Here is a 19807-nt window from a genome sequence, read left to right as displayed (position 1 = left end):
ATGCCAAAACATTGTTTTTTTGCAAATGAAAACATATCATTTTATGTCCTTTCCCCTTTACTATCATTTATAGCATTGCTGTATAACCTTTGTTCATGGCCCGGCGCTTTATTCTTCTGTACTTAATCACTAAAGAGGGGAAAAGAGAAGTTTTAACGTCTACCATTTACAGATTGGTATTTAATAAGTCTTTCGAAAATTACGGTGAATTTTCCCAAGTCTTGGAAGTATATCTACCACTAGTGTTCAGGTTCTCCCTCCCACATTTCCCAGCTAGTTGGGACGTGAAAAGCTCGGGGATGCTGCTGCAACAGGGGTGGGAGTGGGAGATAGGATATCACCCCCCGCCCCCCGACACTTCGGAACTGTTGCTATGAATGATTCACTTCATTTGGCACATTTGTTGCGAGGAAATCTCCTCCAGCCGCTTCCTTCTAGGAGCTCCTCTCGGGCTGTCTCCTGTACTTTGGCCTTTAAGGAGAAGCTAGAACAGGTGGGCACAGAAGAGCTCGCCGAGTCCTCCTCCCCTGCTCCTTCCCTAATTTAGCAATGCTTCCGGCCGCGTGACATCATCCCCCGCACCCTGGTGACGTGAGCGGCGGGTGACGTGTGTGCGGAGAGGAGCGCGCTGACGTTGCTATTTAAAGGTCCTCCTGCGGGGAGGATGGAGACACAGCGCGAGCATCTGGTGTGGGGAGCGGCGGAGGCTGTGGCGGCCGGGAGCGGGGCCAGGAGCCAGCGGAGGAGGAGAGCGCACGGCCCGCCCGCCGCCGGCCACTAGGGGAGGGGGGAAAGAAAGGAAGGACGGACTGACGGACCTGCTGACTGGCTGGCCTAGCTCCCCACGAGGGCTGGCTCGGCCCCTGACCACCAGCCTCTCCTCCCCCTCGCGGCTGTCTCCCCCTCCCGCACCCCGCAGGGCCCCTCGGGGCCCAAGGGACAGATCTGCGCCCCAGCTCCCGGCTCCCGGCCGCGCCTCCGCGGTGGCGGCCGCCTCCCGCCCCTCCTGCGAGCAGGGGGAGGGGCCGCTATCACCCGCCCCCATTCTCCCCGCCCCCTCCTCCGCCCCCCGCAGCTCGCTCCGCCGTCGCGCTAGCCTCTTGCGGGCTGTGCTGACCGGGGAAGGGGTGCCCTCCGCTCTGCAAGCCGGCGGGCGAAGGCGGAGGCACCAGCGGGCTTCAGGCCGCTCGGTCCGGCGGGGTCCTGCCGAGCGGGAGCTGGAAGCCGGCGGAGGCGGGTGGTGAAGGAGGTGTGAGGAGGCGGCAGCAGGGCTCCGGGAATGTGAGGCGGCGCGTGGCGGCAGTGCGGAGCCAGAGAGGCGAGGAGCAGGGGTGAGGGCGCTGGAGCAGCGGCTCTCCCGCGGCTCGGAGCCCTGGTCCCCGGTCCCTGACGCGGCATTAGCGCCCGTCGACCCTTCAGCCCCCTCCTCCGCCGCCGCTCGGCCCGCCCCGGAGCTGGGGGCAGGGTGCCGTTGGAAGCGTGGAGCCTGGCTCTCTGATTCATTCATTCCTTGCCGACGGGAGCCTGAGACCCGCTGCGCTCTGAAGGGAGGGGGAAGAGGGCAGCGGCGAATGAAGGGCCGGGCGCGAGGCGGGCTCCATTGTGCTCGGCGGCGGGGGGCGGGCAGGGGCTGAGGGAGGTGGGATCGGGTCCCCTCCCCCTGCTCCCCGGCGTGCGCTGCGCCCCCAGCCTGCTGCCAGTAGAGATATGGCTCCGTTTATTCTCCTCGGGAGAGTGAATCGATCCTGCCCAGTCTTCTCTTCCTTCTCCCTACCTCCTCTCTGCTCCGAGTCTTGAGGGGAAAATTAAAAAGACAGATTCCAATGTGGAGTGCCGTGCACGTCGCGAGCTGTCGGGTTTGCACTTCGAGGAGATTTTTCTATATATTTTTTTCTAATGTGAGCGTAGGGAAGCAGTGGCATTACTGCTTTTCGGATTTTTATTTTCAGGTAGGGATCTTTTAAGTGCACGTCGCGGTGGGTTGACGCTCCACCCCCAGGGACTTGGTGTGGAGAAATTTGAACCCGTAGCCTTAGTAGCACCGAAAAGGCCGAGTTACCTCGCTCTTCGTGAGTGTCAAGGAGGACATGAGCGAAAAGACCAGCGAACTCAGTTTTTATAGGACTCGGTGAAGCTGGATCCCGCGTTTTCCTACAGACTCATTTTGTGGAATAGAGTTGACCGTTGTCTTCTCCGCGCAGCATTTTAACTCTAATAAGCAAATGCCACCTCAGTTTATTTGAACGATTTCTTACTTACGAGGGAGAAAGCATTTTACTTAAGGAAACAAATTGTCAGCATCATTAAAATACCTCCGGAAAAGGACTTCGGGGGGTGGAAAAGCAACGGCGAAATAGCAAACGGAGAAATTCCTTTGGAAGTTATTCCGTATAAGAGCAGAAACTTCAGAGCAAGTTTTCACTGGGCAAAATGGGGTAAGGATTTTTGTGCTTAACACAACTTCAAATCTGTTTATGTATGTGTGTTATTGTCTGTGTTTTGTGTTTTCGAACAAATTTGCCACCTTGCTAAGCTGGCTACACCTTCAAAATATAGGTGTGTTAACCTATTAACAATTTATTTTGTGCGTTCTTTTAGAGTGACACAGGGAGGTCATAGTTAAGGAACGGCGCGTATAACGTTAGTGACCGGAATATAGTTTTTTCAGTAATATTTAAGAAGGCAACGCATTCTCCACAAACTGCTGCATGAGTTTGTAATCAAAATCGTGTCTGAGGTTTTGTTGCTGGTCGATGTCTTTCAAAAAGAAGTACTGCATTCTCTCAGTACTTTGAGAATAATCAGTTGCACAAAGGGAACGATTGTATTGTAAACTAAATAGCAGTTAGACGACAGTCCTTGAAAATGATCCAGTGTAAATTATTGCCCTCAATGTGCCCTCTGTTTTGCCCTTGAATATAAGCTAAAAATATATATGTATATATATAAGCTAGAACTGATTTATTGGGGGGATTTAAATGAAAATTTGAAAGTCTACTGAAGCTGTCTCCAGAGTGCGGTGCAGTCAGTAGGAAATAAGAACTTGAATAAGAAAAAGTCTTTTGTCGAAGGAACTTGTTCACTTCTTCTGTTTTTTACTTCTAAGCTCAGGTTTTCCGTTTGTGTTAACAATGTCAGATCTACCTTTCTGTCAGATCCAAATCCAATCAGGAGTGCATTTTCCAACCTTTTATTAAGTTCGTTCACACGAGTAGCTTGATAAAATGCTAGTGACTTCCTAATTTAAGCTGGAAACTCATATTAATGGAATGATCTACTTGTTTTATTGACAGATTGTTGATGCTTTCCCTCAGAGAGGAACTTCCAGAATTTTCTCTGCCTCCCTCCCTCCCTCTCTCTCTCTCTCTCTCTCTGTGTGTGTGTGGTTGAGGGGCAGATTTTGAAAGGATGGACTCACATTTCTTTGTGATAGTTTAGGGGAGTGTACACACACTTCTTGAGACTTTTGAAAGGAAGTTTTGGGTAGTACTACCTTTTTGTTGGAGTTAAAATGTGAAGTTAATTAATTTGAACAACTTTCATAGCTTGGGTATTGTAGGAGCTCTTCCTCAGGAATTAATGGAAAACGGTGATAACTGTTCTTAAAAAACTACAAGTGGTGAGAATGTATGTAATTCCCATGATTTGGGAGCAATTAAAATATCTCATTCTGTTTCTAGCATTGCTATTAGTAGGCTAGTGCTCTGAGGCAAATATTTAACTTCTGTGGACTGTCTTCTTATCTGCAAAGTGAAGAACTTATGTGAGATGGGTTTGAAAGACTTTTCCAACTATAAAAATGAATTGTTTTCTTTTTTCTCCTTACATTTTAATGATCACTAGTTGGCTTCTTAAAGTAGATCTTTCAGGTGGAGATGTTATTTTCTGTAAAGAGTTTTTAAGCACCTTAACAAGCTGGAAAATAATGCATTTGAAAAATGTTTTAGATTAACTCCACTAATTTTAAAGGAGGGATTCTGAAAAATACTGTTATTTAAAGCCTTTGAAATATGGCTTCTTTTGAGAACCTGCAGTTCTTCTGGTTAAAATATGTTGGAGCAGAAAAATCAAGTGGCAATTTTTCACGTTGAAGACTGCATTCTCTAGATTGTGAGCGGTAGCATCTTGGAAGAAAATCAGTTTTCCACAACCTTAAAAAAAAAAATTTTTTTTTTAAGCCTCATGAATGCCTATCATTTTACCAAGAAGGCTTGAGATGAACTTAAATACTGAGGGGACTAGGATTTAAAATATAAAAATAAGCCTCCCCGTGCCCAGCACACACGTAACACACATTTAGATACTTCAGCATAATTAAATTTGCTGATAAACTAGTTTATTTGCCCTTTTGTTAATAAAGTCTTAAAGGTGGACTGAGGTGGAAAGGGAGCGAGTGTTTGTGGCGTTATTTTTCAGAAAGTCCGTAATAGGGGCTATGACCCTTTTCATTGATAGTGACGTGTACCATCTTGAATTAATGAGCGGAAGTGTAGGTGGAAGTGGACTAGAAGAGCACAAGGAGAAGGCATTTGTGCAAGTTTCCAAACTTGATAGATGTTTATACCTAATAAATGTTTGTGGAGTAAGCGTAGCTGCCAGCACCTATGTAAAACAAGAGGAAACAGAGCTATAAATGACCTTTAAACTTTTACTCACGCAATCCTAAAACTTTATTCTGACACGTGTCTGAAATTTAATATTGTGAGTGAAGAGTGTCACATATAATGAATGCATTTTTGGCTGATGCTAGCTCATAGTAAAAATTATTTCTTTGCCTTAATTATGAATGTAATTTTAAGGGCAAAGTCTAAGCAAAAGAGGTTACGTTCAAGAAAATGAGTGATTAGGTGGGAAGAAAATCTGTGGCTCCTGAACAGTAATTTATGAACTCTGGTGGAACTGAAAAGAACAGCTGAAACTGACAGTTGGCAGAGTCTGTCAAAGTATCTTGGATGCTGCATGAACTGTTTTTAATTGCAGTGAAGACAGCTGAAGTATCCGTTTGTAAAGTTGTGTCAGACAATAAAAAATTAGGGCATTCACGTATGTAAGATGAAGTCTATGGAAAACTCAGTGAGAAGGTCCCCTCCCTTTGGTTTGCCACCCCCCCCCCACAAGTAGCATCTCACAATAAGAGCAGTGAGTCACTACCTATTTCAGAGCTGTCAGACGAGTCAACAGAAATCAAGTAACTTCAGTTATTTCATGCTACCTTTGGAATATTTTGTTTGTTTATTTATTTTTTTGGAAACCGTAGTGGCATAGTGGTTAAGTGCTACGGCTGCTAACCAAAGGGTCAGCAGTTCGGATCCTCCAGGCGCTCCTTGAAAACTATGGGGGCAGTTCTACTCTGTCCTACAGGGTCGCTATGAGTTGGAATTGACTCGACGGCACTGGGTTTGGTTTTTGAATTGTTGCTTAGATCATATTGGCAACTAAGTGCCAACAACAAAGGACTAAAGCTCCCCCTACCCAATTAAAGCTAGTTATATAGGGTCGCTATGAGTTGGAATCTATTGAATGGCAATGGGTTTGGTTTTTTTTGGTTTATATGTAGGGTCGCTATGAGTCGGAATCGATTGGATGGCAGTGGTTTTTTTTTTTTTTTTGGTTTATATATAAAATGAGGGTCCTTCCTGCTAATGAAGTTGGCTGGTGCAGTTTCTGATTTATCTCACCTACCTGTGGGAGCCTCTGGAATCTTGCCTCTCCCCTTCCCCAGATAACTTGTGGAGGCATGGAATTGGGTGCTGCAGCATTGCAACTGAACTGAGTCCCTTCTTTGCTGAAGGACAGGAAGCTGACACGTCTTTGTGCCTCAGGCTGCCAGGTGCTGCTGTCTGGGGATTGTAGCAACAATGCTGAAATCTTAGTCCAGCACTGCAAATATGAATGAGCTTTGTTATAAAGGCAACCATAGTATCATCCCTAAGGGCAGAGAAATTAGATGGAACTCATTAGTTTTATATTTGTTCACTTTACAAACTTTTGAACCTTTATTATGTGGCCTGTACTGAGCTCAGTGCTGCTGACTAGTAAAATGTACTCTTTTCTCTCAAGAAGTTTATAGTTCTGAGTGGGGAAGACAGTCAAGCTTTAAAATAAAAGGTACAGTGAAATGTCAAAGGGTCTATAAGGTAAGGCACCATTAAGGCACTGTGTGTGTGTGTGTTTGTGTGTATTAGGTTGAGGGAAGGATGGAAAAGGGTTTGTGGTGGAGGTGACAAGTGTTAGATATTGAAAAATGAGTAAGATGGGCCTCATGGACAAATGAGAGGGCATTCAAGACAAAGGAAATAGTATGACTGAAAGCACTAAGACAAGAAACTGCAAAAACATTTGGCAAGACAGGCTTATCTTGCTTGGGGTCCTTGGGGGGATAGCAAGAGATAGAGCCAGAGCCTTAGGCAGGGGCCAAGTTTAGGTAGCCTTGTAGACCAGACCCTAGTGGTACAGTGGTTGAGAGCTGCATCTGCTAACCATGCTAACCAAGAGGTCGGCAGCTCAAATCCACCAGCCGTTCCCTGGAAACCCTATGGAGGCAGTTCTACTCTGCCCTATGGGGCCCATATGAGTCAATTGATTTGACCACAGTGGGTTTGGTTTTGGTTTTGGTAGACCAAACAAAAGACTTTGTATTATCCTGTGTTGTTGTATGCTTTGGAGTCAATTTAGACTCATAGTGACCCGATAAAACAGAGTAGAACTGTTCCATAGGGTGTACTAGGCTGTCATCTTTATGGGAGCAGATTGCCAGGTCTTTACTCCCAAGGAGCAGCTGATGGCTTTGAACTGCAGCCTCAGTTAGCAAATACTTAATCATTCCTGTAGGCAAGTGTATTTTAAACTTTTTTGGCCACGAGTCATTAGTAAGATAAACATTTTTACATCATGGTCTTGTGTACTGGTGTATAAATGACAAAATTTCAGAGAATAATTTTACTTTGTGTGATGCACTCTGCTATTTTCTATATTATTTTTAAGGAAGAACGAAGGTTGTGACCCACTGAGTTGATTTAACTACCCAGTGGTAGCAACTGGTGGCTTGGGGAACCATTACAGGGGTTTTTTCGAGGTTAAGATTTATTTGTGGTTGCTTTCTTGGAAACCCTGTGGTGTAGTGGTTAAGTGCTACAGCTGCTAACCAAAAGGTCAGTAGTCGAATCCACCAGGCACTCCTTGGAAACTCTATGGTGTGGTTCTATTCTGTTATATAGGGTCATTATGAGTCAGAATCGACTCGATGGCAATGGATTTTGTTTTTTGTTTTTTGTTTTTGCTTTTAAACTGAGGATATATATGTGTTCAGAAGTTATTTGTGTTATTTTCCCCTTCATATGGCTATGAGTCAAAATCGACTCGACAGCAACGGGTTTTATGGTTATGTTACCTATTGGAAAAATAGTTTCATTTGTTTTACTTTTTATTCTATTTTAGCTATCTCCATCCTAAATGTAATTTAAGTTTTTGACTCTATAAAACAATAACATGATTCCACACATCACAACTGCTACAGGGCTTTAAGTAGAGTAGCAGTATGAACCCTGGTAGTGCAATGGTTAAGTGCTTGGCTGCTAACTGAAAGGTTGGTGGTTTGAACCCACTAGCTGCTCTGCAGAAGAAAAGACCTGGCAATCTGCTCCTATAAAAATGACAGCCTAGATGTCTCATTAGGGGGAGAGTAATTGGGAGTGTGTAGCAAGGTGTATATAAGTTTTTGTGTGAGAGACTGACTTGATTTGTAAACTTTCACTGAAAGCACAATAAAAATTATTAAAAAAAAAAAAAATGACAGCCTAGAAAACCCTGTGGGGCAGTTCTGACCCATCCTATAGAGTTATTATGAGTCAGAATTGACTCAGTGGCACCTAACAACGGAACAGTAACATGAAAGATCAGGGGAAGCAGAGTGAGAAAACAGTTAAAGAAATTATTTAGAAATTGGTTTTGTATGTTGTATCCTGTGGAAATGCCAAAGTGAGAGCGATGGACACTGGCTGGGTAGGGGAGGTAGATAGTTGGACCAACCTTGGAAAACTTCATGATGGATGGAAAAGAGGGATGGTGATTGAGAAGTATCTGGTTGGCTGAATGGGACTTCCTCAGGATGAGGGTATTTTGTGTGCAGAGGTAAAAATCTAGGTAGCCAAAAAAAAAAAAAAAAAAAACACGTTGCTGTGCTCTTGATTCCAACTCGTAGGGACCCTATATGACAGAGTAGAACTGCCCCATAGGGTTTCCAAGGAGCTACTGATGGACTGAAACTGCCAACCTTTTGTTTGGAGCCAAGCTCTTAATCACTGCACCACCAGGGCCCCCAATGTAGGTAACAGCATGGTGTATTTGTAGCAGAGCCATTCATTCTCAGGTGGGCCATGGAATAGTGAATTGAGAAGTTTGAAAACAACTTTCTGGATAGCATACAAACTGCATGGAAAGTAAAAGTGAGAACATCTTGAAATTCCCTCAAGCAAGTAATTAAATGTTATCGGGTGTAGGTAGTAGCTGGACTGCTAACCAAAAGGTTGGTGGTTTGAATCCACCAGCCACTCCTTGGAAACCCTGTGGGGCAGTTCTACTCTGTCTTATAGGGTTGCTATGAGTTGGAATCGACCTGACAGCAACAGGTTTGGTTTTTGGTTTGGTTGGCGTATAGGTAAGATTTGCCTTACAACTTTATACTTATTTTACCTGTGACTAATGTAGAATTTGCTAGGGCTGCTAACCAAGAGGTCGGCAGTTCGAATCTACCAGGTGCTCCCTGGAAACTCTATGGGGCAGTTCTACTCTGTCCTATAGGGTCGCTATGAGTCGGAATCAACTAGATGGCAGTGGGTTTGGTTTTGGGTTCGGTTTAATGTAGAATTATAATTTTATTTCTATCAACATATATAAAGAGGATACCAACAATGAGAAGAATTCTCATTTTGAGAATTGGTTGATTTTTTGATAAATTAATGGAATAACTGAGCCCTGTTCTTTCTTATTTTGAACCCACCCAGTGGCCCCATAGGAGAATGACCTAACGATTTGCTTCTGTAAAGATTATAGCCTATGAAACCCAGTGGGGGAGCTTTACTCCGTCACATGGGGTAACTGTGATTTGGAATCAACTCGATTGCACCCAACAACAACAATAACATTCTTAGCTATATTTGAAAGAACTCATTTTTTGTTATTGGATTTTTTTTTTTTTGGCGATAATTATACAACAGCAAATCACGCTTGCTCTTTCCAAATGTTCTTCCCCTGTATATAACCTATTATTGCGTATATTGAAGAGTTTTCATTAGTTCCTTTTTGTTCTTGTTCTTATTTCGTTTATCCTTGTGACTTCATCCTCTTTTTCTCTTCTCCTAGTGATACAAGCAGGTTTTCAGGGATCCATAGTGGTGGGGATAATAACAACGGACTCTCATGGGTTTTTCCTTCCATACAATTGTTTTTTTTACAATGTAAGAGTAACAGGAAACATTTAAGCCCACCTTCAGCCCCAAACCTGCCACCTCCCTAATTTGCTCTTGAAATTTCCACCCTACTTCTTAGTTTCTGTTAGCTTCAGTGATTGCATTGGTGCTACTTGTCTGAGAACCTTCCCTCCCCCCAAAAAATTGAAGGAGAAATTTTCTTTTTAAAATTTGTTGGTGATGGGATGAAGTTGCTACCCATTGCCAACCACCAGATAGATAACATGATCACTACATGGGATAACAAGTTGTGTTGACTTGCCAAGATGTAGGAATAGTATTTAAATTTATAAATATTTTATGTTTTTCAGAAAAAACTAGGTCCTATGCTAGAGTTTAAAAATGAAAACCAAACCTACTTGAATATTTACATATTTAGCCATGTACGAAGTGAGTGGGAGGAAGAGAAGCAAGATTATAATACTTGAGTACTTGTGCAAAGCTGATGGTAAAATTGTGTAAACTAGTCAAGGTTGGTTAAGCCATGTCAGTTAACTTTGAGGAGGAGCAAGTATTAGAACTGGGATCATTTGGGAGACAGAATGGATGTGGTATATGATGTTTTTGGCTCTGGGCTGAGGTTTTTATACAAATGAAATGGTGATTATCAATAGCACATTAGGATGTGTTAAAGAATCGTGGTGACACAGTGGTTAAGTGTTTGGATGCTAACTGAAAAGTTCGTGATTCAAACCCACCAGTCACTCTGAAAGAGTAAGGTGGTCTGCTTCCATAAAGATTGCTGTTGTTGTTAGGTGCAGTTGAGTCAGTCAAACCCATAGCGACCTTATGTACAACAGAACAAAACACTGCCAGGTCCTGTACCGTCCTCACCACCGTTGCTATGTCTGAGCCCATTGTGGCAGCCTCTGTGTCAATCCATCTCATTGAGGGTTTTCCTCTTTTTCGCTGACCTGCTTTACCAAGTATGATATCCTTCTCCAGGGACCGAGCTCTCCTGATAACACGTCCAAAGTATGTGAGACGAGGTCTTGCCATCCTTGCTTCTAAGGAGCATTCTGGCTGTACTTCTTCCAAGACAGATTGGTTGGTTCTTCTGGCACTCCATGGTGTATTCAGTATTCTTCACCAACACCATAATTCAAAGGCACCAATTCTTCTTTGGTCTTCCTTATTCATTGTCCAGCTTTCACATGCATGTGAGGTGATTGAAAATACCATGGCTTGGGCCAGGTGCACTTAGTCCTCAGAGTGACATCTAAAGAATACAGCCTAGGAAACCCTATGGGGCAGTTCTACTCTGTCCTGTAGTGTCTCTATGAGTCGGAATTGACTCGATGACAATGGGTTTGGTTTTTTTTTGGATTCTTAGAATTATGTAATTCTTAAAAACAAGATATACAGTATTATGACCTTTTGATTGGTCACGTTACATAGGCATTAATCCTTTTTAAAAACATCCTGATGGGTCCTATTTTTGTTTCACTTATTATTTTATTTTCTTTGTTAATTTCCTGGTTCTAGTATAGAATTACTAAACTGTCACAACAAACTTGCTACCTAGCAGGAGCAAACAAGCGTGTACACACACACAAAAAATCCTGTTCAAAATATAAGTATATACAGGGTGTTCATTTATAAGAAGCTCTTAATTTTGTTTCATGACAGGTATGTTTTTATTAATTTAATAATTCTGAAATGAGGTCACAATTTTAAATATGTGACTTTTTTGGGATTAGGGAATGATGACATTTGGTTTAGGATAAATATTGAAATGTTATTCATGATAGTTAGAAAGTGACTATAGAAATTGTCCTTATACATAGTTTGTAGACTCAGTTTACTTTAAAGAAAATTTTCAATTGTAAAATACGTATAACAAAGTTTGCCATTTTCATCATTTTTTTAAGTGTAATTTCAGTGGCTTTATCATCACCACTTTATCATTTCACTTAAAAAAAAATTATCATCCAAATCAATTTACTTTTAAACGATTGACTGTCTCATATGAAAATGTGGTTAAATCTCAAAGGGACTGACCTCCCCACTGTGATGTCATTTTTGTTTTTAAAAAAAGTTTAAAAAAAAAAAATCTGTTCGCTTCTCTGGTAAGTAAAATTTAGAGTTAATTTTACAGGGCTATCTTTTTTTAGTGGCTTTATGAAGAAAAAAATTATCTTTTCTCAAGGTTTTTTTCCCCCTAATTATGGATTATGAACCCAGTTATGGCTCTAGTATAGCTAAAAGAATTTTAAATACTGTATAGAACTAATATTTGAAAACCCTGGTGGCATAGTAATTAAGTGGCATGGCCACCAACCAAAAGGTCAGCAGTTTGAAACTACCAGATACTCCTTGGAAACTCAATGGGGCAGTTCTGCTCTGTCCTATAGGGTTGTTAGGAGTAGGAAACTACTTAATGGCAGTAGGTTAGAACTAGTATTTGACTTCATTAAGCATTGAATTTCATTTACACTTAACTGTCTTTTCTCTTTAAAGTAGGATATTAGAGAAAGGCAAAAAGTCATTGTTTTCTTGTATGGAAATTAAAATTGTTGATGTAATTCAAAAAGATTAGCAGCCTAATCAATATTTTATCCTCATAGTACAGTTTACCTTAGCACTTTCTCTAAATTTTGAAAAATCATCTATCTCTTAATGTTAACCTAATATTAGCTTTATAAAAAATAGACCTGCTTTATGAACATTTTATTTTAATGTTCTTCCATAATTCATGAAGCGTTTCCATGTCATCTTTGACAAAGGTTGGTGCGAAGTCCTCAAGGTAGATCAGTTGTTACCAGAATTGAAGGCTTTTTATGAAATTACCAAGCCAGAGTTGGATAGAAATTAAAACAAAACTGTACTGAGGGACTGCAGACACCAAAACCAAACTCATTGGTGTTGAACCGTGAATCTCTATGGAAGCAAACTGCCACGCCTTTCTCCCTTGGAGCAGCTGGTGCTTTGAACTGCTGACCTTTCTGTTAGCAGTCAATTGCTTTAGCCATTGCACCACCAGGGTGCCTTGCAGATACCAAAGCAGCCTTTATTACTTTATAAGGTCGTTTTAAGTCATGTTTGTTATGATCATGTCTATAGGCATGTCTGATCCATGTGTTCCCATGCCTTAGAATACAGATGGCTGTAGGAGGAAGCGTTCTTGACTTCTTTTCCTCTCCATCGAGGGGTTTGTTTTTAATTTGCCCTTGTCTTTCTTTAACTTGGAGACTCTTAATGGAAATGTGCTCAGAGCCATAGCTCAGAAACATCTCTCTATGGCTATTGTACTTTGTGTTTCCTAATAGTCTAGTTCAATAGTATAGCACACATGTGTAAAATAAATTGAAAGAATTTGGGGAATTAGAGCCCAATTTTAATATATAGAAAATTATGAGTCCTGGCAATTGGGCATATAGTTGGGTATGCCAGGTTTTGTGATAATTTTTCTAGGTAAATTGTTGGATCCTTTCTTTATATTTAAGCATGCCTCAATCTTAAGCAATTGTTATTTCCCTGTTTCACCTAAGTATTTGTAAGTAAGAATTTTAAGAGGGTTATTAAGAACAGTGCTTTTCTTGTGCGTCAGAATTTTCTACCCTAGTTGCTTTCAGTTTCTCCCATTAGGCTGTTAATAATGGTCACTAGGAAATTATCTTAAGAGGCTTTGATGTTCAAAGAGCTCTAGTACTGATATTAGAAAATTTCAATCAGTCTTCTTTCATGGAAGGTAAGACTGTATATTCTTAAACTTAACAGGTCAAGTATTAATTTTGAACCAACTATACTATTTTAAGTGTGCCTTTACCTTTCTTTGTTTCCATTTTGTAAAACAGTACTGTTTTCTCTCTTACTCTGTTGTTATGAATCTCTGTCACGTGGCTTTTAACATTAAAATTCATGTGCTTTGCTTAATCACCCTGCCAGCTCCCAGATGTTTACAGAATGAGGATTCCACCTACTCTTGTTTACTCAGTATTGCCAGGGATCTGTATACATTAAGCTGAATGAGAAGACTCCCATGTCACCCTTATATTCATCTTTCTTGATGTTCTATTTAATTTTTTTTTTAATAGTTCTAAATCTTGCAGGCTGCCTTTTTCCTTACTTAATTGATAATCCATAGAATTTTAGTTGTCTGTTTTCTTTGTTGGAAACCCTGATGGTGTAGTAGTTAAGTGCTACGGCTGCTAACCAAAGGATCGGCAGTTCGAATCCTCTAGGTGCTCCTTGGAAACTTTATGGGGCAGTTCTACTCTGTTCTGTAGGCTCGCTTTGAGTCAGAATCGACTCGACGGCACTGGGTTTGGTTTTTTGGTTTATTTTCTTTGTTGCTTTCATTTAGTGTATTATTAATGTTAAATTGACATGTATTGCTACGTCGATGTGAGTATGGGGGAATGGCAAGATATTAATGATATTATTGCTATTTAATATTTTTGTGGCAAATTACTGTATTCTGAGTAATCAATATATGAACTGTGGGTAGTTAAGTTACAGGTTATTCATATGGTAGGAAACTTGCCTAAAGAATGTTTTCACAGCTGGTACAGTGGTAGTTAGAAATCAGGACACAATATTGTATATTCTCTATGATGTAGATGATATAAAATATATATGTCCATAAAAAAGATTTGAAGGAAATTCATTGAAGTGCTAACATGTTTATTTCTATAAAACCAAATCAAACCTGTTGCTGTCAAGTGAGTTTTGACTCATGGTAAGATTGTGAAATATTGTTCCTTGACTCTTTTGGAATCTTAATTATAGTAAATTATATGAATTAATGAATTACAGTGAATGTATTAATTTTCAGAGCTTCTCTTGGGGCTTAAGGGTTAGGGCTGTTAAAAATATATTAATACCTACAGTATGTTTTCAGGATCTAGTACTGTTACTACATATACTTGTGTATTTATATCAATTTTGGCTTACCTCAAGTTTTGTTTCATTCTTCTTTTCAGAATTAGCTAAAGAAGTAGTTGCTCTAATGACAGCAAAAATAGATTGTTTTAGTGTGTCTTAGTTATGAGGTGCTGCTACAACAGAAGTACCTCAAGTGGATGGCTTTAACAAACAGAAGTCTGAATTCAGGGTGCCAGCTCCAGGGGAAAGCTTTCTATCTCTGTCAGCCCTGGAGGAAGGTCCTTGTCATCAGTCTTCCCCTGGTCTAGGAGCTTCTCAGAGCAGGGACCCCGGGTCCAAAGGACGCACTCTGCTTCTGGCACTACTTTTTTGATGGTATGTGGTCACCCCCACTCCTTGCTTCTCTCCTATGTCTTGAAAGATATTGACTTAAAACAAAACCTGCTCTTGTAAATTGAGTCCTGCCCTATTAACATAACTGCCTCTAATCCTGCCTCATTAACATCATAGAGGTAGGATTTACAACACAAAGGAAAATCACATCAGGTGACAAAATGGTGGACAATCACTCAATACTGGGAATGATGGCCTAACCAAGTAGACACATATTTTTGTAGGACACAATTAAATCCATAACAAAGAGTAAATGGTATTTCTGCTGTCAGAGTGTCAACACTAAACATCACTTTTTACAGCTGAAACTAGAACTCAGAGGGAAAATGTGACTTATTTGAGATTATGCAACTGTGAAATAAATGGTAGATCGTGTGCTAGGTCTTCGGGCTCCTTAGGTCTTTTACCATTAGTTCAGGGGATCCTAAATGGATGCTCAGATATGTATAGATTCATTTGGAGTGAGTATTCTAACCCCTCATAGTTCTTAAAAAAAAAAAAATCAAGTTTAGGGCAAGCCTGTTATCTTAGTGGTAAATTCGTTAGATGTATGTATTTTTTTTCCTTCTAGATGGTACCGAAAGAAACTGTATTTTGTTGTATGTAGTTAAATCTCTGATCAGTGCATTACATTTTGAATACAGTTCTCAGATAATTTGATGTTATTATATGCATTTGGAGTAGCCTGTTCGAAATTGATATGAAATGGTACATTTCATCAGTTGGAGCCCTGTTAGCTGCCCCTGTGGTTTGGGGCACATGAGCCTCTGGAATACTTATGCAGGCACTTAAATATCCTTAGTCTCTACAGACTCCAGATCAGAAAAAGGAAGATTGAGATGGTATCTTGAAATACATTTTCCAGCCCAGTGCTGGACTGGGACAAGTGGAAGGGCCAGTTGTGGCATAGTGTGGCATCATGAAATAGCTGTAAATTACTTCAGTCCTGAATTTGTAAGAGAGAGTTGAACCATACTTACCCAAATTTAAAATTAAATGTTACACTTCCTGAGTTATTTTTCCCAGGGGTCACAGCTGTGTAATGTTATCACTGGCTGAGCAGAAAAGTGTTTGAGGGTGTAAGGTAGAGGACAATAGGGATAGGTGAGGACTGTGGGAAAGTGAGGAGAAACTTATTGTCCTGCCAAAAGGCATTCATATCCAGCATTTTAACTCTTTGGCCAAACACACATATCTCATCCCTTATTTATTCAACAAATATTTTTTGAGCTCCTACCATATGCTAGCTACTGTGATACTCTAATCTAGGTAAAATACAGTAAGTCTAGAAATGCTTTTAACTGTTGACTGAAGAAGGAAAACCAGAGCATAGCAGGGCAGTGGCAGAAATTAACATTAAGATCAGTGGATCTCAGTTTTGAACCTGCATCAGAATCACCTAGAAGGCGTGTTTTAGACACACACACATACATTACTGGGTTCTACCTCCAGAGTTCTTGATTCAGTGGTCCATGAATTTGTTCTTCTAACAAATTCCCAGGTGATGCTTAAGCTGCTGATCTAGTGATCTTACTAGAATTACTGCATTTGATAACTGAAGTTTACAAACATGAGACACTTTTATCCATTTGGAAGCCTCAGAGATGCCTGAAGCTTTATTTTCTCTCTGCTTTCAAGTTGTAAAAACTGTAATTTTAAACTGAGAAGGAAAAAGGAAACACTGATTCGGCCTCACATCTATTTTTCATAACTTAACAGACCCAGGACAACTTGAAACTGATCTCTATTGCTTTCCTTTTGGCAGTACTTATGAGTTATGTCCATTACTTCTGCCTTCCGACATTTCTAAATGTACTGTTTTTTAACCTACCTGACACTGCTTTGCCTTTTGAAGTTTTCTGATTTAGTAGGAAACATAATTTCCTTCTAGTCATTTATTCTGCTTAGATATCCTTAAGTTTGTCCAAATGCTGTATTAGTTTTCTTTTGCTGCATGGCAGTATCCACAAATTTAGGGGCTTAAAACAACACCCATTTATCATCTCACAGTTTCTGTGGGTCGGGAGTCCAGGCACTGGTTAGTTGGCACCTCTGCTCAGGGTCTCACAAGGCTGCAATCAAGATGGCAGCCAGGGCTGGGGTCTCATCTGTGGCTTGTGATCCTTTTCCAAGCTCATGTGGTTGATGGTAGAATTAATTTCCTTGCTGCTCTAGAACTCACAGAGGCTATGCCTTCAAGGCCAGCAGGAGAAGACTCTCTAATGCTTCATCTTTTAAAGAATTCACCTAAATAGATGGGGTCCAGCCAGGTTAATCTTTTTAATGATTAAGTCAACTGATTAGTAACTTAATCATCTGTGCGATATCCCATCCTATTCACCATTTCAAAAGAGCCCTGGTGGTACAGTGGTTAAGCACTAGGCTCTTCTCTGAGATTGTAGGTTTTGTCTCTGACCTGTTTCTCAAGAAAAAAAATGGTGTGTGTGTGTGTGTGTAATCTACCTCTTGGCATTCTGAGAGCAAGTTAAGGGTATTATTCCATTACACACCTAGGAGACATATTAAAAAAAATTACATGCTATAATTTGAGAACCATGAAGGGAGGAGTTTTTGAGGGGGTGTGGTTCAGTTTGTCACTATTTTTAGGCCCCATCTCTACCTTCTACTATTGGAAGAGGTAATTGCCTGACTGAGGGAGAGGGTGGGGTGGGGCCTTATTGTTCTGTTATTTAAACTTTCAAACTCTCTGATTTCAGTCCCATACCTCACACCCACTTCTGCACTCCTTTTACCTCTAAATTCTGGCCAGCAAATGGTTCACTTACTACTTTTCCTATTGCAGGCACTTTAGTTACAGCATGTTTGGCTTTGCCAAGTCAGGTACTATGCTTTCTATTTCAAAACTGCATTAAAATCTCTTATCCACTGATGTCATGTCTTCTATTCTTTGTTGTTATGTGATGGGGAGTTTTGGAAAGAAGATAAACGTGTGTGATTAATTTGCTATGTTTGACCAGAATCACTGAACCTTAACTTTTGAATTTACATAAGGCAGCTTTCAGAACGTGTTGACACCATTGACAGTTAATTGATTAGAATTTGATGGGTGATAAAGTATTGGCTTTCTAAAACTCTCCCTTGTAACCAACACCTGAAAGCTGAATGCATGATGTAAGCGCATCTTAAAAACCTAACACTCAGAAAAAGAGTGCCTACTTTCTCAACTGTGTTGGGTAACTAAGGTGTTGCTACAGTTTGTCCCCCAACATTGTGCCTTTTGAGCACTTGTAACAAACATTAAGCACTTAATTTGTGCTATGAGTCATGCTAGGCACTGGGAATACAAAGATGAGTCGACATGTAAACAAGAAATTACAGTATGGTGATTAAGTGCTGCAGTAGAGATGTATATTGTGTTTGGGAGCACAGCATGGAAAGTCCCTATCTCGGCTTTGGAAGGCCATAGCCAGTCTTGAGCCTTAAAGGACAAACAAGAGTTGACCAGGTGGGGAGAGAGTAGTAGAAGAGATGTGTGAGGGAGGTTGTTAGAGGGGAAATTTTCGGGCAGAAGGGTGAAGTAAGTAAAGCCTCAGAGGTAAAGTATACTAGTTAGAAAGTTTAGTTTGGCACAACTAGGATATAGCATAAAGAGAGATGAGACTAGAAAGGTAGTCAGGAACTAGATGTCTGTATTTTTCTTCTAGATTAGTGATCTTCACATAATTTGATGGGGTACCCATATCAATAAAATAATTTTGAGTGTATAATGTATGTATATTTATAAATTACATGCCCTACTGTATATATAGGTATACAGTAAATATATTTTATTGCATTAAGGTCATTGCATTAAGTAATGGTGAAAAATGGAACAATTTTAAGCTGGTAGAGTTATGCTACCATGTTTGTGTTTTAGATTAACTACTCAGGCTGCAGTGTGGAGGATGTCAGGACCCTCGGTGGTACAGGTGGTTCACACTCGATGACTAACCTAAAGACTAGCAGTTCAAACTCACCCAGCAGTACTGTGGAAGAAAGGCTTGGTGATCTGCTTCTGTTAGGATTATAGCCAAGAAAGCCCTATGGAGTAAGCAGTGTTACTCGGTAACACAATGACTGTGGGTTTGGTTTCGGGTTTATTGGTCATGGGAGAGGGCAGTGACAGAGAGAGAGAGAGAGAGAGAGGGCAGGGGGTAGAGCAAGTGGGTTGAGGGTCTTGGAGACACTAAGATTTAATTGCTTAATAGGTTAAATGCAAAAATTTAATTGAGGATAATGGTTTGAGCTAAATAAATAGAGTAGAATTGGGACTGCATTCAAAAGAGATTTAAATAGGTGAATCAATGGGACTTGACAGTGAACTAGATATATATGGGAGGGAAACAGGGAGTAGGAGATTGACTTTGTCAGCTATTAGTTGAGATAGGGAACCAGAAGTAGAGAAGCAAGTTTGCAGGATGATGAAATTGAGCAAAAGTTGATTATATTTATGGACATCCATGTGGGAATGTCTCATAGGTGGATACATAGGTCTAGTTTTCAGGAGAGAGAATTGGCAGGTGATAAAGTTTTGGGAATTATTAGAATATATAAGTCTTTGTTGAAGCGGTGAATGTGAATGAGCTCATTGAGGGTATTTATAGAAAAGAGCAGATCAGGCATCTCTGGGGAATAGTCATTTAAGAGGCAGGCAAAGGAGCTGAGAGAACCGTCAGCCCAACCAAGAGGGAACAGTGTCAAAAAAGCCAAGAAAAGGAGGGAGTTCCAAAAGAGGCGTGGTCAGGATCAAATGTAGCAGAAGCATCAAATGAGGCACAAAGTATCAGATTTGGTAAGAAGTGAGCCCTTAATGGCCTTACCTTGAGATGTTTGAGCAGCTTGGGTTAGAGGCCAAATTGCCACTGGGTTTGGGTGGTGGTGAAGGATGAGGAAGCAGAGACAAATACAGACTTAAAGATCAAGCTTCTTGAAAAATATATATGGAGAGAGAGAGCTTCAGCAAGGTCTAGGATTCTTTCGGTTTTGTTTTCATGATGGGGTTATTTTATGCATTAGTTGAAGGCCCTGGGAGTCTATAGCTAGGAGTATTTTAAAATTACAGTGGTTGATATTGTGTGCTGTTGAGTTAATTCCAACTTATAGAGACCCTATATGACAGA

At 40.8% G+C, this 19807-nt stretch overlaps 1 protein-coding gene across 1 annotated transcript in view; it reads left to right on the top strand.

Annotated features, from left to right (window-relative positions):
* Positions 1-657: 657 nt before the first annotated feature.
* Positions 658-19807, top strand: part of HOMER1 (homer scaffold protein 1) — a 144499-nt gene continuing 125349 nt past the window's right edge. The window contains exon 1 of the mRNA XM_010588238.3: positions 658-2435. Coding sequence (XP_010586540.1) covers positions 2431-2435 — 5 coding nt within the window. The 5' untranslated portion in view covers positions 658-2430. The remainder of the gene's footprint in view (positions 2436-19807) is intronic.

This window comes from Loxodonta africana, chromosome 2, assembly GCF_030014295.1.
Source record: "Loxodonta africana isolate mLoxAfr1 chromosome 2, mLoxAfr1.hap2, whole genome shotgun sequence".
Classification (NCBI taxonomy): domain Eukaryota; kingdom Metazoa; phylum Chordata; class Mammalia; order Proboscidea; family Elephantidae; genus Loxodonta; species Loxodonta africana.
The sequence above is the reverse complement of the archived record's forward strand: the minus strand, read 5'-3'. Positions and strand labels throughout refer to the sequence as shown.